Source organism: Cuculus canorus, chromosome 6 (assembly GCF_017976375.1).
Source record: "Cuculus canorus isolate bCucCan1 chromosome 6, bCucCan1.pri, whole genome shotgun sequence".
Taxonomy (NCBI): domain Eukaryota; kingdom Metazoa; phylum Chordata; class Aves; order Cuculiformes; family Cuculidae; genus Cuculus; species Cuculus canorus.
In genome coordinates, this window is record NC_071406.1 from 34,255,606 (window position 1) to 34,281,293 (window position 25,688).

The following is a 25,688-nucleotide window of genomic DNA, read 5'->3' on the forward strand; positions in this document are numbered from 1 at the left end:
TTTAAATCTCTCCTCTTAAGTAAGGCAACAATGAAAGTAAGAAAGATGAGCAGGTAGGAAGAAATATAAGCATGCAGCTCATCTCACTTTTTTCCGCTGTTACCTTTAAGCAATTTAAAAAAAATAAAAATAAAATGTAGAGCTGTTTCCAAGTTTCCTTCCTCCAGAACAAAATATTGAGTGATGCTATAGTGGAGCATAGCTTTCCAGTCCCATTGAACCAAAAGCATTTGGAGCAAATTCCAAGAGGCTGCCAAACACGCTTTGAAATTGTTTACATTATGGATCCATACCCCACGGAAGTCTCTTATTTCTTCAACTAGGTTACAAACAATTTAGAGCCATTTAACTTCTTTACCACAACCTAATGCAATGTATCACAGATATTTTTATTTCATTGTTTTTGAACTCGCTCATGTCCACAGCAGTGCATTTTATTTGCCTTTGGCTAATTTACTCTATTCACATCAAACATGCCTAATAATAAAATAACAATGGCATTCTATATGATTTTCTCTTAAATCTATATGATTTCTCTTTATTTATTTCATCATATAACCAGAATTACTTGTTAGGATGCAAAAAAAAAATTGAAAAAAGAAGCAATGAGAGGTTTCTCTAATCCAAGAAAAGCAGAGCATTTTGGGTTGTAAATATTCCTTCACCAGAGTGGAGATGCTGTATTTCACATGGACAACAGTACTGCTGCAGGACCTTGGTGATTTATGCTAATGAGAAAAGCCACCTTGATGAACAGAAAACAAAGAGCAGAGAATAGCTCAGTCCTGATGCAGATTTCTAACATTAGGTTCAAGTTTCACAGGAAACACCGAAGATCAGTGGTTACAGGAATCTCACAATACTGGCACATATCTGGGAGTCTTCACTGGAGACACATCAGTCAGAGGCACAAATCACTTACTAGTAGATTATACCATGCAGTTTTATCCCAGGTCTTCACAGCTCTCCCATGTACTCTGGGAAAGAGAGAACAGTCCTTGCTTTCTAAAGAGGATTCACAGAGCAGTACTTCAACCCTGAAAAAGCACATCACTGAGTCTCACATAAGATCATAATGCAAGAGTGCTCCATACTATTAGAGCTATAAGGGTGAACTTGCCTTGCTACAAGTTTATGTTGAAGTAGGTCTCAGCACTGGGTAGATGTGACCCTCTCCCCCTCCCTAGACAGTTCTGGTAAATTTTTCAAGGGCTAGGCAAATGTTTAGGAGGCTGATTTTTCACTGACTTCCAAGATTAAATGAGCTTTTCCAAGTCCCTAAGAGATAGATTTTGAAAAGCACGTGGGCACATACGAAGTTTTCACATGTGCTCATCCCTCATTGATTTCTAACACTTAGGAAAAGCCAGTGCTAGTTTAGGATCTGTATGTCCTTACTACATTCAAAGATGACGAAACCGAAAAGTGCAAGGTCTTTGAAAAGCTATGAAAGTCAGAAATTCATACTTCATGAACTTAGAATTGTCAGAGAAGACACAGACCTCCTCTACTTGACGGTCTGAGTTCACACCATGGAAACTGATCTGCATGGGTAGGTTCCTTTTAGGGAAAATGTGATGGTTTTGATCATATAAAATAATTGATATGCCCAAGAAATAAGTTTGTAACTTATATCTACTATGTGATGACCATGTCAGCTTATTGGCAAATGAGACCTAGCAGCAGGGACCTGAGAAGTGGATTATTCTTTCATAACAATCACATTGTGCAAATTATCATGTCCATAAGGTAATCCCATGCTTTCACTTTTTACTTTACTAAACAGTGTCACAGGCTATGGAGCAAATTCTGTTCATGATATCTGGAGGTGTTCTTCCCTACAACACTTGTTAGGAGACCCGTGCTTGCATGTACTGCTTTCAAGTCACTCATGCCTCACCTTGAATACAGAAAGATACACAAGTAAAGAAAATGCTATGCAGGCAAAGACAAAATACAATCCTCCCTACACACACAACTCCAGGTCAGATTTAGGAGGAATTCCAATCAGGTTCCCATGCAGAAGACAGCTAGTAAGTGTTCCTACGATCACAAAATGAATCATTAAAATAAAGCTGATTACAAAGAAACTCCGTCTGAAGAGGTTTAAACTACTGAAATATCTCTGCTATTGAAACATAAGTAAAATCTTTTTCAAACAAACAAACAAAAAGAGCATTTGTGTGATTTGGAGGGTCAGCACTGTTAATTTATAGCAAGATCATGGGACACTGAGGACTCTTTTTGTATTTCACTATATACATACCATCATACAAATGCAGCACACTGTCACATAAGCCCAATAATTAAAAACATGGACTTCATCTAGTTGTTTGCTATGACATATTAAAAAATAATAAAACCCAACAGTTTCTTGGTTTAATACAAGGTAGGGAAAAACAAGGACTGCATTTCGCTTCATCAGTTAAAGTGAACAAAAGTGGCCATGTATCTTAACACCTGGGAAAAGTCAGGGCATGCACAGCTGGCCACGAGCTGGTCACACATTCCTGAGGTTACAATTACAACCAGTGTTCTCAAACCAGGCTCACTGACAAGCAGTTGCAGATGGCCAAAAAGCTTATGTATGGAAACAGCTTTACTCAGCAAAATCTTAGAAAAATAACATATCAATAGGAACACTTGTAAATGTAGATATAGTACTTTCTCAGTGATGTTTTCTTCAGCTAGCCCACAGGTCATGTCATATAAACTGAAAACAGGAAATCTTTTGTGTTGCACATCATATATATCATTTGGTACCAGTATATCATTTTCTCCAACAAGTAGACTTCCAGTGTAGTTGAAGTGGGGAAACGCTGTCAGCCTGTTAGGTTCTGTTCCCTGATTTGCCAGTTATTTGGCCAGTCCTTTTTTCAATATGCCAGTTTAATGAGGGAACAAATGGGCATAATTGGACTCCAATTTGTGTATACAATTTCACCTTTCTGACACTTGGATGAACAGCAATAGACACCATAAAGTATCATTTTATAATCTCTGTTAAGTAACATGAGAAAACATGCTCATTTAAAAAAAAATACAGTTACATGAATACTTCTGATTTTCACTGAAACAACCAAAATTTAAACATGGTAAAACCTGGAAAATGTCCTGTTTAGGTATGATAATATAAAATGAAGTTTTTAGTTATTTGCAAAACAATATTTGCAAGCTACTTCTTTAATAAGCTGATGGGGCAATCACATGACTGGGTGACATTTTTTGGTGATGCTGAAAGCATGGACTCTTAATACAGAAGAAAGGAAAACCATTGTTAATATGTTAAAATACAAAAGGAAAAATATACTTAAATGTAGAATATAATATACTTCCAATCAATGTTTTCAAACTCCTGTTTGGCAAAATCTATATCAGAAATGATACGGTAAAACTTTTCAGACTTCACAGAAGCATTGCCAGAGCCAGCAGCAGGGGCAGAAATATCAATTAAAATTTAAAATAGGGTACTGATGTCTATTCACACTAAATGAACCTTATTCTCATAGGAAAATAACTATTTTTTCCAAAACCAACACACAAAAATTGCATAAAGCTGTGATTACAAACATTTTAATTTCAATTTTTTTTCAATAAAAAGTACAGTAGAAGAACAAATATACAAGAGTATTTCTCATGCCTGCTATGCCCTGAGCAAGAGCCCTGTTGCTGCACTTAGTACAAACCAACAGATGAACATATTTATGCACACAATCAGAAAGACCAAAAGGTCACTATAGCTTTAATTTACTATTTGCTACAAAATTCATGTCTTTAAAGCACATTTTGCTTAGGTTTTGCAGATATTATGCATACCTTGAAGTAAACAAATCACAAGTTAGACTACAAATTGCTCAATTTAAACTCCTATTAACATTTTGATCCAAATCAGCCCAAAGTAGAAAAGAACTCTTCAGAACTTCTGAATTTCCCTCTTACTGGGCCTTACACTGCACTCCTTGAGACAGAGAAATCCTCCTGAATGAAGACTGGGGAATTCTGCCACTGTAAAGTGTGCAAGGTCATACCTATTGCACAGCAATAATCATAGCATTCTCTTGAAACTATTGAAGCTTGCAACAACAATTAAACCCATGATTAAAAAGATTTGTGTTGTAGGTCAGTAACAGTGAATACATCAAAATCTCTTGAAAGAGAATTAGTTGTGAGGTGAATTTCAACTTGCATGTTCCCTTCTGTATATTCAGCTTTTCAAAGATTATTTTATTCATCTAGTAACTACCAGAACAAATGCTGATTCTAAATATATCTGCTGAACTCTAAATGACTTCTGTTTATAGAAATAGGACACAACAAGCCATTAAATCTTCCTTACAAACTGTGCTATGCCAAAATACTTGCTTCAGATTTTTGAGCTACAGTTAAAAAGACGTAGACTGGCAAGCAGAAGAAAACCAGTAAAACAGTTATTATGGCAACATATTTTATCATTTAAGTCCTTCCTTGGCTGTAATTGGTTTTAATCTTAATCATTCTGCATCCACACAGGTTTAAAAATAATAAAGGAAAAAGAAAAAAAAATCTAGTGGTGCTTAAAACCTTCACTACTTTACGTAGTTTAAGAAATCAACAGAACAGTCTGTTGCTATAGAGCATCCAAATAAACTCAGAAGAAACAGGACACAATAAAGGCCTGCATATCTTTCAATGACTCGAGTAGTAGAGTCAGAAATTACAGCCTCAAGGATTAGGCAAGAATTATCTATACCCACCCATTAATCATTGCTTTCATGCTTATTACAGTAACAGTGAAACAGTGGGAACTGAGTCACAGAGTTTGGGGGTTTGCCCCCTGTAATCTCTGCAGTCAGCTTAAGGCTGGCTGAGCTGTTTCTTCTGTTATAACCTACAAGCAGTTGGTGCACTATGAAGTGTTTTCAGATTCTACATAAAAGCTCACTAACAGTGTAAAACAGTGCAATTCTAAAAAAAAATCAATGTCCATTTTATTGCCGTTACAGTTGATCCATAATCATATTTACTTATTTGCAAACACAGACCAAAACTAAAAGTGTCAAATCCACTCTCCCAAAGGAGTTGGCAGCTCAAAGATTGTTGTAAAAAAGTTATGGCTGTCCCCCACGGCAATGGGATCTCAGGCAAGTAGTTCTGAAAGAGAGGATTTTGAAGCTGAATGTGAAGCTTTAAGTGCAACAATTAAGGAAACATTCTGTAATGGATGTGGCTAACTTGTGGGAGAAGTAACCACCTGAATTCCTCTGACCAGGGAACGTTTTTCCAGAACTACACATATGTAGTTTCATGTCTTAGCAACTATTAACAGGTTCTTGTTGTAAATGATACACACCTAAACTGCCAGGGAACATCAGGCATGTTAACTGACAAACTCTGCCTGGTTTAAGTGAAGAACAATAGAAATCCAACACCATGTTGCTTTAAAACAACCTATTTCTTACAAGTCATTTTGGGCCAACTTTGAGAACCTGCTCCTCACAGCTGAAACCATTTGCCTTTTAACAACTACTTTATAGGAAATCAACTGAAATTATCTCCAAAAGAAGCTTCCATTATCTTGAAGCGAGATGTCAGGACTCTTCCAAAGCTAGAGGGTTCCTCCCTTCACCCTTTTATTAACAGAGAAAGTAAACTCACCTTTCACCAGGAACACTCTCATTTCTCTGACATGAACAGTAGCAGGTTAAAGAGAACAAGGAATGACAAAACCTTTTTCTTTGTTTTATATCAACTTAGATATATCTATTTTACCTGACAAAGTATCTTTAAAGTTCTCCAAAGATAGGCTGTCCTGGCAGTAGAAACAGAACGTTAGTTCTACTAATGCAACTTTATTACTGCAACGACCTGACAAGTGGTCGTATCAACATTGATGACTCACGTATCAACGCTTCATACAGCATTGCTCTGTCAAAACATTTCCTTCTTGTGAATCCTTTAATTTAAACAGGCATTTTAAGTGCCGAAGCAAAAAATATTGGTGATCTAAAATATCTAAAAAATGTAATGATCCAATTAATGCTGAGTTACTCCATGCATGAATGAAAAATTTGACCTGGGCTTGAATGCAGTATTTTAATAATGCAGCTGCCATATTCACTGGTCCCTACATTTCCTGAAAACCAATCTGCCAAACCAGTTATACAGTATCAATCTTTTGTGCTTCCGTTCTTGGAGTGCCAAGTCAGTAATGCTCCACAATCACGTTATTTCATTGAAATACTACCTTTTTTTTTTTTGAACATTTATAGATTATCTAATTTGAAAATTAAGGCAGATAGATTTTCTAGTTGAAGAACTACTAATGCCATCCTTGAGCATCTCAGTGGCAGGCACTGCTTTCTAGGAAACTTCAGGTCAGTTTAGGCACTAATTTTGAAACATTTTGAATTTATTTTCTTTCCCCAGGCACACGTGGTATTGCATCTGCAGTTTCAAGGTATATTTTTTCCAAGAGACTACCAGAACCATAGCTGCTCTTTATTTGAAAGCTTTAGTAGCACAATACATTTGTCATAACATATAGACAAAATACATGAACTAAGATTAAAATTATTTTCACATAAACCAAAAAATTCCATGCCCCGAACCGGAATCTGTCCTGTACCACCTGACTGGTACTATCCTAATACACAGGGCTGGACCTAACAAAGCGTGCTCTAGTAAAGCTTTGCGTGTAATAGCAACCAGCTTCACCTGGAGTTCATAGAAAATGTGTGTGCAAGGCAGAGCTCTCGAGAGCAATTTTTTTTTCTTCCCTTACAAATATAGATTGCTTAATATCAAGGTGAAATTGCAACTACAGAATAACCTTTAAGCAAAACCAAAGCCAAGAGTGCTTCAGCTGAGTAATTCAGCCCAATGAAATCATCAGTAAAACTACTGATGTGCAAAAAGACTTATGATGGGTTGATGAAAGACTACAATAGCTTTGGATAAACATTAAAACTTCAGATGCAAAAGTCACAAATAAAAGAATTCTGTAAATGCAGATGACAGAACTACAGTTAATATTCAATCATAATATTGTGAGAATGTTCAGTAGTGGAAGACAGGATTAACATATTGCTTTAAAACATTCCATTTCTTTCTGCATCTGTTTACTGATAATAAAAGAAACAGCTGTTCTAAATGTAACATTAACAGGTGTAAACTGTTCATTTGAGATTTTGAAACAATAATTCTCCTCCATTTCCCCCTTAGCTGTTTTGAAATGACATTACAAACCCCCTTCCTATTAGCTTACACAATTAACTTGTAATTGTTTAACCTCTTTGCATGTCCGCAAAACATATACATGTGGAGTTAGCTTCCTTCTCATTTTGTGCAAAAGGCTCTGTTCTTCTGCAGTGCACATCCTGAACTAATACACCAGATGTGTCCCATAAAACGGTTGGTCACACCATTCAGCAGCTTTCCTTTAGCAACTGTTCTATATCAAATTTACTGTAAAAAAGCATCATAATTATGAAGTAACACTGTATCAGATTCACAGACCTTGTATCTCACTATGTTCAGTTAAACTATGAATGATAATTGAGCTTGAAATTGTATATTTACTTTAAATAAGTCCTCCAAATCATCTGCAACAATGTGTGCTTAATTCGAAGCCAATAACAAAAGAGTCAACATTTCCACATTTATACTCTCCGTAGTTTCAGATATGGTATCTCCACAGAGAGAGGGGGAGAAGGGCAAAAGAATCAAAAACCTGCGTCTAGTAGCTTTCCATTAGCAAAATTAAATAGATGTACCTTAAGTTTCTCACCATTGCTAACCTAGCCTGTTAAAATGCTGGGTAAAAAGAAATAAAATGTTCATGAATCCTTCAATATTGCTATTGCAGACAAAAAATTAATTCAAATTATGTTTCTTTAACAAAACAAATCAAAACTAAATCAATGCCCCTTACCAAGCCAAAACTAGACCTGCTTTACAGAAGATAAAACAAGCCCTGAAGACCAAATATTAAAACCCTTTCAAAACCCCCCAAAGTTGCTCTTTGATGCTTACTTTCATAAAAGTATTACTAACATGTATTGGGGGGGAATTCAACCACTTGCATAAATTGAGATTTTATAACTATAACAGTGTGATGCTTGGGAGTGCAGGTCCTATTACCAGATATTTTAAATATTCCATATTAGAATACAGAAATACAAACATCACCAGAAGCATCATAAGCAATAACACTTTGACCTACTGATGATGGAATGATAGTCATTCTGGTCAATCACCAACTTTCCTTGGAAACGCACAACTCTCTGCAGCAATCATCTCTCCACAGGGATGGTTAGGGTTTCAGTTAGGGATTTGGGCTCCCCACATAGCATTGTCTCTGCTGAAAGCTGGCCATGGGGAGTTGTCCTAGACCTGACCTGTGTACCCATAATTTTAAATGGTTAAAACTGCACAAAAATAAAATGCCAGCAGAGGGCAGTGCAAATACCGGGAGTCCCTTGAAATGCCTCAACCTGGCCACTCCTGGACACAGCTGCTTGAGACCATTCAGTAGGGTACAATGACGTGGCTGCCTGTTTGCATGCTGCTGGGACATGTGCCCACCAGATCCCACCCCGCTGCTTTTTCCACTAATGTAAGAGGTCAATCACAACAATAACCAAGTCTACTCATCCTTATGCATTTTAAGTTTTCCTCTGACTTCCAAACAGCTGGGGACTTAATCACTGACTGCAAGGACAGGCATGCTCCCCAGAGAGCCTCATGGAGTTCATTGCCTAATGAAACATCTGAGTGGTACCAGGTGCTGATGCAATGGCAACAAGTTGATGTGCCTTCCTTTGTGAACCATTACATCAAGCACACCATTTGACTTCTTTTAAACTTGTAAATCTAGCAGTGGGGTGTTGTTTTTTTTTTTTTTGTTTGAACAAGGAATGTGAAATAGAGGCATCAGAGAGCATATCTCTATAAAAATGAAAGAGCAGCTCTAGAAAGTTAACTTTCCTTCTGTCCACACTAGATAAAGTAAGGAGAGACCCACCCTATCTAAAAAGCCATCTCCATCAGCAGAGTATCAGCGCAATTCACCGTAATTCACCTTTTCAGCTTGCACCCCCAACCATGACTACCACAGTGGGTAGACACCCAGACTTAGAGCTCACACTACCATTAAAAAGAATTCACCTGATGCCCTTCAGCTGTTCCCAATCTGACCCCACACATGTGCATAGTAGAGGTGGGAAAACAGCAAGGGAAGAAAATGCACATGTTCTTGTGCTCCTCCTCCTTTGCAGCAGTGGAGGATGCACGTCCCAAGGCAGTAAAGGGAAGAGAGCACCTGATTCACTACTACGTCTTAGCTCAGGCCTCTGCACCATTCTGCCATGTACAGGAGGGATACTAAACAAAACTTTCCTATTTATTTGCATTCATTGTTCCCTAAGCCTTCCTCTGTGCTTCCTGGGCAAGCATCAGCAAGTGCCTCTGTGTGCCATGGTACAACCAGCTGCTGCTGCAAAGAGCAGCTGGCCAAGTTCAGCCTGCCCTTCACCTATGTGAGGGCACAAGGTGCTCCCAGCATGCTGTCCAGCAAGCATTGCCCCAGGCAGTTCACTCCAAATGCACCAACAGAACTCGACATTGTAGAAGAGCTAAATTATGGCAGACACTCAGCAATTAATATGGGTGGCTACTTAAAATGAGCATTGTTACTTAAAATGACTTCTACAGAGTGCAGTCATGTTTTCTGTACATGTATTTCTCTACTTTCCTTACTCCAGTTTGAAGTTATAAATATGTCCTCTGTTTGAAAAGGTCAAACTTACTTTAACTGCATAAAAACATAATCATGACCTTTCAGTTCATAATTTACAAGTTGCCATGTAGTGCTGTGATATCTTAACTTAGTCCACCAGCTCAGAATTGTCTGAAACAGAGCAACAGATCACTAATTTACATTTTCAGATTGTACATTTGCTAATTTGGTTCGATACTCCTGTCCACAAATGGGCCTGCACTCAGGCCTTTCAGCAACCTCCAGCCCTTCGCCTAGCAGCCACAGACCACTACGAAGCTCAGTCTAACCACCACATTTTCATAACACCAAGATTTGCTATGACAGAACAACTGGGGATAGGCAGGACTTTTCAGGTGGTCTTTCCTGAAACATTTAAAACATGTTCTTTCACAGATAACTGCACTGCTATGCACAGTAGTCATAATTGGGAAGCTTTACGGAAGAAGACTACTCCATGAAATAGATGAGTAAACATTACTCTCTGGTGAAAAGAGAATGAACAAATTAATGAGCATCAGTAGCTGTCTATATAGCAGACTTCGTCCTAGTTGTGCTACACCCTCCCCCAATGAGGCCTGTTTGCGATTCCCACCCCCAAACACTTCCTGTATAGTGGCTGCACCAACACACACACACTGACATCTGCTCTCAGCGCCAACCTGTACTCCTGTGACTCTGCCCCATTCACTTCTCAGGTCACGCTCAGTTTTGTTTGACCTAAGCTCTTAAGAGTGTACTACACTTCTAAGAATCTAGTTTTTTAAGCCAAGGTTAAAAATGTTGAATTACTTGCACAGTTTAGAGAAAAGCTTTTTGGAGACAGGGCATAAGGACTTCAGTACACATTTACAGGAGCTAACAATTTCCAAACAGAACACCATAAGAGTGTAACAATAATAACTGCATATGGCAATGGCACATTTAAATACCCATAGCTACCTGGAATTCCTTTGAAGCTTACCATTCCATGCCCTTAGTACAATAAACTTTGCCAGGCTCTGGTTAAATGAACTTCTAACTTCTTCACACCTAAAACATTTTGACATACTGATATTTTCTAAACCTTCAGCAATAAAGTATCAAATGAGTTGAGAACATGTCTTCAACCAATTCTTTTAAAAAAATAGCGATGAGTTGTTTCTCTACAGTATTTATTTCCAGCTTTCAAGTAGCATTTGAATTTAAATTAAAAAAAAAAAAAGCCTGAGAGATGAACATATGATAATGAAAAGTCATTACACAAAAGCTTTGCACAAAACATACTGCAATAACAGAGTAATGATCAAAATTAAGCAAGAGAAATGTGATCCCAGACAAAATGTTCGTTCCATTTACTGAATAATTTCCATGGAGCTGTGCTTGTCATCTTCTGGAATATCTGTTAAGTGATGAAAAAAAGGTCGACCATGAACACAGGCTTTATTTTCCTCTCCAAGCTGTTGCTTCATCCTGTAAACCGTGTTTTGTACATCATCTTTTGACAAATGTAAGGGCAGCTGCCGAGCTAAACGTACTGCTTCTCCCTGTGGAAAGGAAAAACAAAACCAAAACTTCAACAGTTTTAACGTACCACTTTTTAACACATTAACCTGGGGCGACCAGAAAGCAGGAATTAAGCATTCACTGTTTAAAGGTCACTCTTCTCTTTTCTGCTGATAAATATTTCAAATCCCAGAAAACTAAATGTAATGCTAAACGTATCTTATCGGTCATTTCATGACACTTCTATACCTGAGTCACACACAGTCAATCCCCTGTTCATGTTTACACTCTTTTTTTCTTTTAGTCTACTTCTGCAAGAACTTATGTGTTTCTGAACTTATGTGCTTCCTGTTGGCACCAGTGTCACGTGAAGATGTTTACCAGTTCACAAGACACATTCTACAGCACAAACTTTAGATCTATAAACATAAATGAAGTCAAAGTCGGCTAAATAGCTTTAAAATACTACAGTGAATTTTTAGATTCATGTTATATTGACTATTGCATCCAGTTATCTCACAGTACTAGAAAGCAGAAGTGACTGCTAAACACATTACTGAAACACCCATCCTCAAGGAATTAGGCAGCTTCAAAAAGAAGTTGTCAGTTTTTTTATTTCCTCTTCCAAGATGGGCCTTCTTGCCATTGACTTCTCTTCTGTACTTCAGTAGTGTTGCCTAGACAGGGATGGATGCGGCATACAATCTCCCTTCACTTTGTTCCAAACCTGGAGCAGTGTTCATGTTTATTCTGAATCTTCTCATTTTGTTTGTCTGGATTTTCTCCAACTCTTCCAAGTGGAAAAAAGATCACTGTATCCTATTCCCTGCCTAGGAGGACTGCTTCTTTAACCACTACCTTATTCTTTCTTCTGGGTCTACAAAAAGACTGTAAGGCAGATATGCTGCCTGCTCAAACATGAAATTTATGGTATAAGTTGCATTTCTGAACATAACAGTGAATGGCATTTCAAGTATTAACCCTCCATAATTGTCAAAATCTCAGTGCTTATTTTTAAAATATATTCTTTTTTCATGATGGCAAGCCACATACTTCCTACTTAATACATAGTTTCCAGCTCCCGCTACTGCTGCACATGCATCTTCTTTCTAACAGTTCTTCACAGCATCAATGTTACTCTTAATAAGCCTTCCTTTGATAAGCTCTTAATATTCATCTTTACACATGTGTGTGTATGTTTATCACTCTCTGTATAAACCAACTCCATGTCACTTGATCTGACTGAGCGGTATTTGTAAGCAGAGGAAATAAAGCTTCCACCTCCAAGCCAACTTACAAATAATTCCTGCTTCAACACTTCACTCATCCTTTCTTTAAACTTCTCTCATGAGTGCACTTGAATGGTTCAGCTGGTCCACAACAGAATCACTTGCTCTAAAAGCAGTTGTGAACTTAATGCCCCAAAGAAACATAGACAAAGATTTGTATAATAAACGTTTAAAAGATAACACACATTCTCTGTGTAAATGTCTAGGTCCCATTAGGAGTATCCCAATTCAGGAAACTACACTAGTAACTGCTTTAGTGAGAAGAGACTTAACACATGCTTTGGTAACCTTTTTAAACAGAGCTCTTAAGAACTGGGATTAAAGATAGCATTAGGGAAACATCTAAACGAGAACTGACAGAAAACTACTACTGGTAGTTATTCTAGCTTTAACTAGTACATCAGTACTAGATGTCTCTGAAACTTCATGCCTATTGTTTTCCCTCAACAGACAATTCTACCTATTTGCATATCAAATATTAACAAGAGTTATTCCAGTTCCAGTAACTATTGTAAGAAAATAGATTAAAGATACTGTTAGTCAAGTACCATATTTCTGGCAACTAATAACGCTGGCTGCTTGTGAAGAACACACTACAGAACTTAGTTACTACTGCTCTGAAGAGTACGCACTTACAAGACACTGTTGATTGTCAGTATGTGCTTCCTTTAACTGCAAAAGTTACGGGTGTTAACTAAATACAAGCACTGGCAGAATCATTTGAGTTTCACTGCAAGTGAGGCTTCATTTTTTTTTTCAGTGTCTTAATTCCAGTGATAGCTTGCTTTTTTTGGCAAAAATACTAGTTCCCATTTGTCTCCCTCTGCCCTTTCACATTGAATGAATCATAGGAATTTTTCTTCTTTAAGTGGAAATGGTGCACTTTCTGATTTTCATGGTCTACATCTCATTGGGGTTTACATGAGAAATAAGCTTCAGTTAATGCCTACTTTTCAAAAACTATTACCTTAAATAATTTTATAACTTCTTTATAGATTTCTTTACAACAGAGTTAAATCTCAATGACTGTTCTGGATTCAACTGCCTTCTAAATTTTGTAAGCGATCTAGTGATAGTTCCATGTTCTAACATGGAGAAATGCCATTCTAGTCTGAAAACTGCCTATATAGAAACACTCCGTGAACATCAGCTCTCAGCATGTATTATGTCACATTGGATGACCAGTTTTGGAAAACCTTTATGGGAGTATATTGGTAAGCAATGCAGAGCCCATACACCTCAGAGAGAATATGAAATTCTCCTTTTCAAAAGTAATTTCTGTTTAGAATTAAACAAATTAATTAAATAAATTAATTAAAACAGAAAGCTGAAGAAAGATTGCTCAAGCGGTCTAAGGATTTATTACAAGCTTACCTGGCCAATACTTAAACAAACTTTTATCTTACCTCCAAATAATTTATCACTTTGAGAGGCCTACATGCATATACTTCATTTGCATTTGCATGAACTACTGCAGTCAGAATTTCCTTCAAATCGGAAATACCATAATACGGCAGACAATTAGCTATTCCTTCTATTTCCAGATGACTTTCTGTGGCTGAAGCACCTGAAAATACAAAACCAAGACACTAATTCATACACTGTTTTGATTTCTATTCTGAAGCAATTCAGAGAAAATTAAACTGATGTAGAATCATTTAGTAAATTGGTCTCACAAGTTCAATATAATTAGGAAATGTTTTCTTAATCCTCCCTTGGAGCAAAATGCATCTATTTGTCCAATATTTCATTATGATGATGTGCCCATTCACATCACAAATATCTCAGCTTACTTTAACTCAAATCCTAGCTGGCACAGTTTAAATGCTTAAAACATTTTGCAGCATTCCCAGTCTTGACCATACGTTTAATTGAAGTTTTCTATGTCTTTAATTAAAACACATAAGAAATTGAAGTAGAAGCTAGTGATAAAATACAACTTAGAAAAAAAATAAACCAGAGTGTTGTCACTATTTCCTATATAAATGGTTGAAACATCTGTAGGGTTCAAGTGTTATCATAACAAATTCAGCTTCTACTGAAATAAAAAAGCATTTTTTTCTCCTACCACAGCACATGAAGAACTCAAGCTCATGTAACTGAAGGCTCTGTAACAGACATTGTACTATTATTCATAGGATATCACTGCTGCAGCAGGTACCACTCTGAATAGGAATGGTCACTAAAACATTTAACCTTCCCAACAAAATACCTATCCAGTCTTTGAGGTGTAAGATATTTAACTTCTTCACATTACTTGCAAAAGTTTTTAATGAAATTGCTACTGTACAGCTAACTTTTCTTCCACTGCCACTCAGAAACAAGATCTTTAGATGTCAGGCTCACGTACCCTCAAAGAGTCCTTCAGAGCTCCTCCTCTCATTAATGTTGAGTGCACAGAAATCTCAACCCAACCAACAGCGTTACCTTCCTTTTTCCTCACCTACACATCTAGGAGGTAAAGAGACAGCTTCACAGGGAGAGCATGGAAGAATACAATTCATAATGAAAATAAATCCACTCCTGTGTAACAGCCCTAGTTAGGATAAATTACATTCAGCATAGATCAGCAAATGGTTTTTGCCAACTGCAAAAAGGAGACAAATACCTTGCTACAAAGTGGATTAAACTAATGAAGTGTGATAAAGGATTATTCATGTTCCTAATCCAAACAACAATGTGAAAGATTTCAGAAGGAACAGAAATTTCTGTTCCTAATGAAATTTCATTAGCTGGCTGTTACCTGCAACTCGACACCGTTTATTTGACAGTCATTAAAGAAGAGCACAGGTGAACAACAGGAGGACTGTGCAGGTTGATAGTTTTTCTAAATATGGATGTGTTACTAAGTAAATAAGTCTGCTGAACGTTTTTAAGCTTCAAGGCAAGACATACGTTGCCCAGAGTGAGAATTTGATATCCAGAACAACCCTCCCCCCATCACATAATCCCCTTCCAGCAACTTATTTAACACTGCTTTAATTCTGAAACTTTACTTCCTCTTTCACCCAGCATTGCCTTCCAACTCTTTTTCAAGCTGTCCTTCTCTAACTATGGCCAGCAAAACCAGGCACATTCTTTATGCACTGCTGTAAACCTGTGATCAGATTCAGCTTAAAGCAAAATGTTAAGCTATCCAAAACCTTGCTTGTTATTAGAGGTGAGGAAAGATTATGTACTACACCAATATTTCCCCACAGGAAAGGCTCCCAGAGACAGGAGCAAAAGACAACGTCTGTTTTTAATCTTCCTTATCTCTTTTATTTTTGTTTTTATCCCAATTTTGATTTAATGGAAGATTAGATTTGAGTAACTGTTCCAGGACATTCGATTATGTTGCATTCTCTCTAGAATGAGAACTTAGTCAATTTGACAGCCTTTTAATAATTCAATATGCTAACAAAGACAGAAAAGAAAACTAAGTTTCAAGTGTTAAGATTTTTAAGTTTAAAAATCTGTATCTCCAGTGTTTTCTTTTAAAATTTCATGACAGTGGATTTGCTTCCTAACGAGACTCCTTCTTTGGTATTCGTGTGTTGTTCTTTTCTGCTCACATTCTTTAGACTGAAAAAAGCCCATTGCATGTTGATTAACATATATTTATCCAAGAGTCTTTGCAGGAATTCCAATATTGGCATAAGTCAATGATATAAGCAGACATCTGAGCCTCTGAGTACTTTTAAATTTTAGCCAATATATACGTTAAGATTTTTGAGTATTCAAATAGAAGTCTTCAAGCAGTATCCATGATAGTTTCCACTAAATGCTTTGCAACTTCCAAGGAAAATATTTCTGTGAACAAAGACGCTAGCTTTCATTTGACTAAAAATATCTATTTCTCATTGCCACAAACTTCCCCTTTCTCTTTCCAAACAAAGCATTCACAGTCATCTTTGGATAATTCTTTCTTGATGGTCAGGAAAAGCTGTTCTCTTCCAGCTGCCACCTAGATTAGGTGACTCTATATAAGACAACATATCTTCCAGTCTATGGTCAAAACCAGAGCAAAATTAAGTAGTAGCACAATTTTCCACTAGTTGGTGACAAGAGCTGATGCAGCTTATATTACCAAGGCAGATGGGTTATCTACCTATTACAGCTCTTTGAGGCCTTGCAAACTCATTCTCTGTACATACACATTGGGTACATATACTCTATCAGGCAGACATTTCTACCCTAAATGCCTACCCTTAAGGCCCAATCGTTACAAAACTAGGTAAGACTTGTTCTTTGCTCTTATTCAGCCAAGAATTTACGTGTCTCTCAAGACTCTCACAGAGGTAAAGAGACACGTGCTGTGAAGTTACATATGACAAACACATCTTAAGAAGAACTGGATGGAAAGCAATCCATCTTACTTCTGGAAATGCTTCTCTTTATGCAGGGGTCACTGCAAGCTCTACCCAGCACACAAATGCCTGGCAGATCCCAGAATACTGAGTTAAGTAAAAGCAAACAGATTGTTCTCCCAAAGGTAGCATCACTTGAAGCCTCAGTAAGGCCAGAACATGAGGGGGTGGGAGGGCAGTGAAAGACAGACTTGAGCTCAGCATCATAGCTTTGCAAATCACAACAACTGGCATGTTCCACAAAGAAACCATTGATTCTGCCTAACCACATACTTACAGTAAGAAGCTTTATCTGAGCTATTTCACAATATGTTTTTCACTGTCAGCTATCCAGAGAAAAATCCAGTTGAAAACTCCTTAGGCTGCTGAGCAGTCAATAAGAGGAGAAACAAGGAGACATTACAAAATATCTTAGTCTACAAAAACAAGAAGATAAGGCATGTCCAACATCTAGGATACTTAGAACAACTTTTGCTGCAATCATGCAGAGTCCTTGAACAATACAGAAAAAAAGGAAAATTACATTCCTCTCTCACAACAAGAGAGCATTCAAAGGACAGACAAACAACAGGCAGGTAAGGCCTAAAATTCTTGCACTCTTGTAAAAATAACTATCCAAAGGCTGCATTTGTGAAAAAGGAACAATTGCCAGAAGTTCAGTTTTCTCACCAAAATGACAGAAAAAAAATGAAACTCCATGTGGAACTGAGTGCTTGTTCAGAAGAAAAAGCCTAATCTGATCTTTCAAAAACCTACTAGGATAAAAATGTCTTGAAAATATAAGGCTGACAAATGAAAATTTAACCATTCGAGCAAATAATAAAAAATAGCTGATGGCTGTTATTAAAAAAGATGAAAAAAAAATCTCCCATTGAAACAAAACAGCCTAATTCTAATTCAAAGAGCAGTACAACACCCCAACTCTAAGATGGCAGGAGCTGCCCACGTGCAGTGGCAGGAGATCTGGCAATAAGGGAAGAGCTTGGGGTTTCCAAAGAGAAAGAGAAGACAAAATTCTGAAATTAAAACTGCCTTGACCACTGGTTAACTAACAGCATTGGCAATGCTCAAGCTTAGGTGAAATACATGTGTCCTGCTGTCTGTGGGATCAGAAATGCATCAGAATCAGCAGAACGGGTTCCTCAGTCAGAAAGAGAAGTGTCTGCAACTAAGTGGAGCACAAAGAGGGAGAAGCATGAGAAGGGGTAGAAAATGGCATTACTATACAGGTGTTGTTTAGCACCAGCCGCAGCAAAAAGAACAGAAGACGTGACTTAGGACAGATATCAATTTCCAATTGAATACTGGGAAGACAGTGCAGTCTTCCGCAAACAAGTCAGTTCCTTCCTGCTTGTGTACACAGCTCCATGGAGTTCAGAGTGAGGCATGTCCATGCTATGCCTGTGAGAAAGACTCCTCGTAGTTTATTAGAGTGGCTAAGTTTAGAACCACCTCACTAGCTAAAAGGTCTTGGTCATTTAAGAGTATAGTTATACTTCTGCAAATTCCAAGCATTGTGAGGGAATAAGATTTATCTGACAAGTACTAATGTTAAGACCTGCCAAATTTAGTGCAAAACTAATGATTTATTTTTTATACTATGACAGAAGTTGTCCCCAACAGACAAATAAGGAAAACAATACTACATGCGGTGTTTTTATTTTCCCAAGAAATTATCAGAATCAAAATCTTTACAAAAATTTCCTCAGTGCCAAAGTTTCAAGTTACCAAAAGGTAGGAAAATAAACTGAGAAGGCACACTTTTAACAAAGATCTGTTGAGATGCAAGCCCAATGCAACAAAGGAATTAACAAAGTCACCTTCTGAATTAAGGCAGCTGTTCAGATTTTTTTCAATATCAATATAGTCAGTCAGTCCTGAAACACTGTCACATTGAGAGGAAATAAGGAATCAATCTATGGCCCTACACTTAAGTCATTATATTCACCTAGGAAACAGTCCTAGCAAGTTGCTCGATACCAAAGCAACAAGTCTTGCATTCCAAATAAATGTCTGAGTATTATTAGACTTAATATATGGTAATGGGCAGCCATACTAGGAGTCCTTCTCTTCTCCTTTGGCAGAATGTATGGAGACTTCAACAAATAATCAATGCAACCTACTAAACTGCAAGTTCTCCTCATAGATCACCATGGGTCAAGGAAAGCTGCCTCTTTTGCAGCCAAAACTGCCAAACATCAGATTGGAGCAGTTAAGTTTCCATTGTTCTTTAAGTATCTCAGAACTACTGATAGTGTCACAAACTTATCCGCATGTATCAACACAAAGGTTTGTTATTTTGCAAGAAATTGCCAGAAATACCACTTTCAAAGCTAAATAAATTGAACCTTTGCTTGTAAAATAAGAGGACATTTCTGTCAGAAGAAGGATCTTTTCTACCATAGAAACAAAATCCTTAAGCCAGGATGAAAAAAGAAGCAATGCACTAGTGGCTATCAATAAGAATTCAACCAGCAGTCAGAAAGGGATGTGTAATATAACCATATCGGGTTTGAAATCCTAAACGAAAGTATAGACTTTCAAATAAACTACAGTGGATCTTGACAGCAAGAAAGAGTCAATAGTTCGGTTGAGAAACAGCAAATAAGGGGACTGATCCAATTTACACAAAAAGTTGGAAAAAAATGAGTTATAAAGGTAGGTGCACAAAGAATGGGGTTCTGGTGTGCTCCTATGGATACTGCCAAGATGAAACTACACCTACCATGGGTTAAGTGCTCATCTGCATTCTGTACACCTCTCCACAGCAAGCTGTGACTTTTATTATCTACCATGCAAAGCGGCAACTCCTACATCAGAAAAACTAACAATATATCCTGAAGAAACAAAACTTTTCTGAGGCAACCTCTAGTCCAACAACATCTGAATGCTTCCCTTTCAGGCTGTGTCTGAGTTTCAAACAATCACAAAACCAGACACAATCACAGAATCGTTTAGGTTGGAAAGACCTGAATTCAAAGAGCAAACAAAAAAGAGTGTTTCGGTAAGGATAGTGAAGTTCATTTTATAAAACAAACTTGGTCTCTCAAAGTTGAGAAATCCTGCAGAATACTCAGATACAAGTTGGAAAAATCTATTCTGGTCTGCAGGTCACTTTCTATAATGGTTATACAATACAAACCTATAAATTAAAGAACCTCAAACTGCATGGTGAAATTCCCAGAGAAGGGCACATAATGAGTGTTGATAATACCACTGTTTCTAAAAATCAGCACTAATAAGTATTTGTAGAAGACATTAGCATATTTGTAGAAGATGGCATACTTCACGGATGAGTTTTAGAAAAAAAAGAAAAATGATGAACTGATGAAATATTATGTGAAAATCGTTGCATCAGCTGGAAAAAAGACCAGGAGAAATTCCATTTGTTTGCTGGCACTTCATCTGCAATGGTGTGCTCTTCTAACAACAGAGGCTGTAACCACTATAAAGTCATCAGCAGAAGCTTATAAACATGACTGACAAGCCTCAGATGTTATTAACATTTCATTCAAGTAATTAAAATATAAGACTAGGACAAAGAACTGAATTGCATTCCCATTCTTTATAGGTACTAGTTAATGACCATGGTGCTTCAACACAGAGTGCATATAAAGCACTTTAACTTTAAACCAAATGACAAGTTTCCTCACAAGATTTCATTTCCTTAATTTTACATAATCAGGAATGTAGGATTGGAAGACAATTACTACTTCCCAGTTACTGTATCAAATCCTTTGCTGTTATATTGTACAATTTTGCTCTTAAACTAATCAAGCTATCTTAAAAGTAGCTTCCTATCTCCAGCACCACAAGACCAGCCAACCGAACTCCTCCGTTGCTGCCCAGAAGCTGTATTCAAAATATCACATTCAATTTATTCACATCCAGTTTACATTAATAAGGTTTTGAGCAAACTTAGGATATCAGGAAGTCGAAAAAAAAACCAACAATCTCTTTCTCCCATATTTGTCTAGAGAAGTATCATAGACCTGCTCAGCTTTTCATTTGCTACACTGAGTAGACCTGTTAAGAGCTGCCTTCAATATCTCTAGTTATTCAATCTAAGATTATCACCATGAACACCTCTTTTATAAAGTTTCTGCTGTTTATCTAGGGATTCAGCCAGTCACAAAGAAGCTTCCTTGGTTTTGCTGTGGATGATTCAGTAAAGAAAGCAGCTTAGGCTCCATTCTTTCCAAAAGTCAGTCTCTGAGCAAAGGAGTTGCTCTACATCCCTTTTTTGTACCTACCCTTAAAAGATTCCATATGTTACAGTAGATCTGTCATCACTCTACATATGTGGGGATCTGTAACATGTGAAGCTATAGCATTTCTAACAGCTCTTATAGTGAGTCTTTTTTATTGAGCTGTCAGTAGTTAGCTTTTTTTGGAATTCTGCTAGAGAAATCCTGGTCTGCAGAACCCACCCAGGGTGGGTTGCCCCTGGGTTTCCAACAGCATCCCTATAAATAATTCTTCAGAAAAATGTATAAGCATTTGATCTCTCTTGCTAAGGCAAAAGGATCTTACATGAAACAGATCTATTCAGTGATCAATCCTGAGGCATTGAGAAGTGGGCTGCCTCAAAAAAAATTCACATTGAGCTCTGTCAAAAGGTGTTATGGTCATCTCTTTACTGCTCCCCTTGGGCTCTGTGTTACAACCCTGATATGAAAGTAAATGAATAACCCGATCCAGCTCCCTAATGGAGCTCCTTAACTGCTCAAGACAGAGGAGTAGTCACTAAAGCATGTATTCACAGAAGCTTCTGCAAGTATCACCTAAGAACCTGCCTAGACTAAGAAAGCCTGATCAGTTCAATCTAGTTCTGTCAGAATGCCAATTAAGGATACTGACATCCAGTATTTTGAGAAAAGAAAAAGATAAGAGTCAGGAAAATGCAGACTTCAGAGCATTCTTTGACATTGCATTAAAGTTTTCTGTTCAGCTATCAGTTTCCATAGTTAGAGATTTATGTAGAAGATTACATTGTTAACCAAGTAATAAAATCTGTGTTGCGGAAAGCAGCATGTCAGTGCTTTAAATGATAAAGTTATCTAGAATAACATGATCCACGTTAAAAATCATTAAATCATAGAAAATAAGTTCCAATAAGATTGAAAGATTTTAAAACCATCATACCTTCTATCACTTTTATCTGGAATCCATTTGCCACAAGCCTTGGATCTGACAAATAACCTAATCCACTGAAACACTGGTAATCCTTCTGCATTTTATAAAGAGCAGACATATACAGAGATCCACCAAGAAGACTGGGGGGAAAAAAAAGCCAAAATCCTTAATTTGAAAACTAAAACTGTGAGAAAAATAATAAAAAATAGTTAAGTAATTGAAATAGATCAAGATCCTAAGAAGTACTATGACAAAATAACTTGTTTATAGAAACAAAATAGCAACTATTCATATTTCCTAAAGAGTGATCAAGTTTAGGCCTATAATAATAATTACATAATCCATGAAGTAAAGTTAGCTAAAGTTGCGAAAATGTGAAGATTTTAATTTCGCTTTGGAGGAAGAATTTTTTTCTCCCCACATTACCAAGGAAGCTGGTCAAATTCATACTTACAGAGTATGACCAGGCTGCTCATTACTAAAACATAAAAATCTGTTCTTATAAATGAATCACAGAATTAGCACACAGGGACTTACCAGAGTTTTCTGTAATTAACTAACTATCAAATGATACTTGAAGTAACGCACACCTGTTTGGTCAATTGTACTATACCTGTCTGTTAACACAATTGGCTTCTCCAGTCTCTCTACTGGAAGCTTATGATTCATCAGCAATCTTTTATGTAGCAGGGTTTCTTCCAATCTATATGGATTCAGTAACATCACCTGGTTTTCAGTAGCAAATATCCAGATATCAGGAAAACTGTGGCGACGAATCAGGAAAAGCTCATGTTCACCTGAATAATTTTTCTCATGTCTCTGAAGCTGACGTCTACAGGAACTCAGAGAAAAAGGCACTGTGACAATTTTTGTAGGCTGTTCAGGTTTCCGCTTCTTTTCAATTTGATCATGAAATATCTTCTCAAGCTTCTGCTGGTTGCATGGGGAAGTCCTCAGCTTGGGTTTTTGTTTTTCCACCTCCTTTGCTGGTCGGTGCACTGTCTGTCTCATAGCTTTCTTGACTTCTCTGTTGTACCGTTCCATGTCTTTTGCTGCTTTTATTTCATAACTTAAGAGATAAAACAAAAAAGTAGCATAATCAGATAAAAAGCCCCAAACCCTAGGTCCTAGCGTACTACTAACACAAAAGGCAAGGTAACTATTTGAAGAGACATGAACAAGTCCCACAGCCCACTCAAGTAGCCACATCAATACACTTTCCACTACGATGGAGGCAAAAGGTGATCAGGAACTGTCCTGCTATTACAATACCATGTGAAGATGGTAAGTTGGAAATTTTCCTTCATCATGACAACCAGCAAAAACTGAATGAAGGGGGAGGAGTAGACTGCATCATACAAGGAGCTACAGCAGGCTGGTTTTGACCTCGGTCCCAAAGTCTATGTTTAACCCTAATTCACAATCAGAGATAGTTTTGGAAGAAGTTGTCCCAGACACATCCAGCCCAATTCACAAAGTCATTTAAGCTTCTAGAACTCTACCGACTTCAAAGGAAGTTTGAAACCTAAATAAATCTATATTAAATAAGCCCAAGGGTTATGAAGAAGTACATTTGACTTCAACTGGCCTAAAATTAACCACAAAAAAAGCACATGAGAATACAGCGTAGATATGTTTATCACAGAATTCTGTAATTATAAAAATTAACAGATTCCTACAGAATAGTGAGCTACTGTAAGATGCTTTCTAAGTAGTTAAAAACATTACTACATACAATAGCTCTACAACTTGAATGGATTCTTAATGAGTTTTCAAATGTCAGGAAGATAACTAAAGTTTTATAGACGTCGGGTTTATGCTTGCCTACTACATACAAGTCTTACTTCTTTTGAAGGCAAAAGGAGCGATTTGCTGAATCCTCTCTTTTTCCCCCCTTACTCAATATCCTAAATTCTAGCAGGTAATTCAAAGCAGCCCATTCTTCAATAATAATAATAATAATAATAATAATAATAATAATAATAATAATAATAAAGTTGTACTATCATATGTAAGTATTGGAAATAAGTATTTTGGCTGGTCATATTTATTTATTGCTACTTGCTGGAACAGTTTGATTCAATTATGTGTATGCATGCTGGAAAATTAAGGTCAACAAAAGGGTCACCATTTGCAATTAATTATGATGTGCTAGCATTCACATATGGTACCAATAATTAGCTAACTAAAAAAGTCAGCTGAAGTAGTCTCTTGCAATAAATCATGTCCTAGAAAATACAGAGTAAATGTTAAGATAAAAAATATCTGCTTGTTTTAAAATGAACGGATGAAATCACTTGAACTATATTTTTTTTGTATCACAAATACATTTGTCACTGACCAGATCAATAAATTCTTTGTTTTGAATAGAGTCAACTGTAATGCTCGAGAATATTCAGCTATAATAGACCTGAGCTTTCAGTTATACACTGTTAATCCCAAAAAAAAAGCACTTCCAAAGGAAGCCAAACTTGCCCGCCACTGTAGGCTACCAGAAGAATTCTAGCCTTACAAGCTTCGATTGCGAGGGGTCTGCAAATTCACATGCATCACTATCAGAGACTTGTTCAGAACTGAAGAAAACAGCAGGTTTACAAACTATAAGGGAACACCTTTGCCTTTCCAAAATCCTTCCAGAGGCAAGTAACAACGACTACCAGAACAGTTCCTTCTCTGCTTTGTGAATCCAGGATCCTTTGCTCAAGCTACAAAACCTAAAGCCAAGGAAATTTGCAAAACCGCAAGGAGGGAAGTGGAAGACTAGAATGAAATCTAACTTCAAAGTCAGCTGTGGTTTAACTAGAAAAATGGATCCTATGACTTATCACTTTCCTCCTGCTTCTTAAACCCAAATGAAATACTTAACATATAAAAAAAACTTTCTCATATAAAGTCTCTCAAACCTAATAAGACAAATAATACTGTATGAATTTGACTATTTGGAGTAAAATCTGACTGGAGGTGGCCACTTGCGCGGATTTATAGATGTTCATAATAGAGAAGCAGCCCACTCTGAATGCAACACCTCTCATCATCAGCTTCTTCACATAATGAAACCCAAACAACTCATGAGTAAACATGACGTTCTACTTCTGTGATTCCTTTCTTTGTGAAGAGGAAAATAATAATAATAAAAAAGCTTAATTGTCCATATCAGCTTTTCATAGTAATCTTCTGATATGCATAGGGTTCAGGTATTACCAATGTTTCCTAGGAGTGGAGAATACAAAACTACTATTATAGCTGGACAAGTAACAGACAAATTATTAATACCATTATTCATGATTAGTATCTGGCAGTCCATAAATGGAGCTGATGGAGCTGGCCACAGACAATGAATGGCCAAAGACAAGATGGCACCACCAAATTATCCCCATCCAAAGGAAAGACAAGTTAAAATACAGCAAAAAACAATTTTTATAGGACTGCTAAGCAAGCACATTTGCTGCAATGTAAAAGAGTTGCAAATAATGCATACGTACACATACAAACCATGAGATGCAAGGAAAGTTTATCAGGTATTAAAATGCTATCACACACAAGCTGGTTACTGCCAGCCACTACTAACTGCCTACACACACACTCTTACCTGTCAACAGAGAGCAAAGGCCACACCTGAAGTGACGTTTCTCCAAAGGTACAAATATACTCATGAAGAATTACCGTAGAGCACTG

At 37.1% G+C, this 25,688-nt stretch overlaps 1 protein-coding gene across 4 annotated transcripts in view; it reads right to left on the reverse strand.

Moving 5' to 3' along the window:
- Positions 1-299: 299 nt before the first annotated feature.
- Positions 300-25,688, reverse strand: part of PMS1 (PMS1 homolog 1, mismatch repair system component) — a 58,753-nt gene continuing 33,364 nt past the window's right edge. Inside the window, exons 9-12 of one of the 4 annotated variants that reach the window (XM_054070525.1) lie at positions 22,627-23,082; positions 22,023-22,153; positions 13,935-14,095; positions 300-11,280 (exon numbers count right to left, since the gene is read on the reverse strand). In XM_054070525.1, coding sequence (XP_053926500.1) covers positions 11,089-11,280; positions 13,935-14,095; positions 22,023-22,153; positions 22,627-23,082 — 940 coding nt within the window. In that variant the 3' untranslated portion in view covers positions 300-11,088. Of the gene's footprint in view, positions 11,281-13,934; positions 14,096-14,878; positions 14,980-22,022; positions 22,154-22,626; positions 23,083-25,688 lie in introns of those variants that run through there. The other 3 variants (XM_054070524.1, XM_054070523.1, XR_008450514.1) reach the window with 3 other exon arrangements.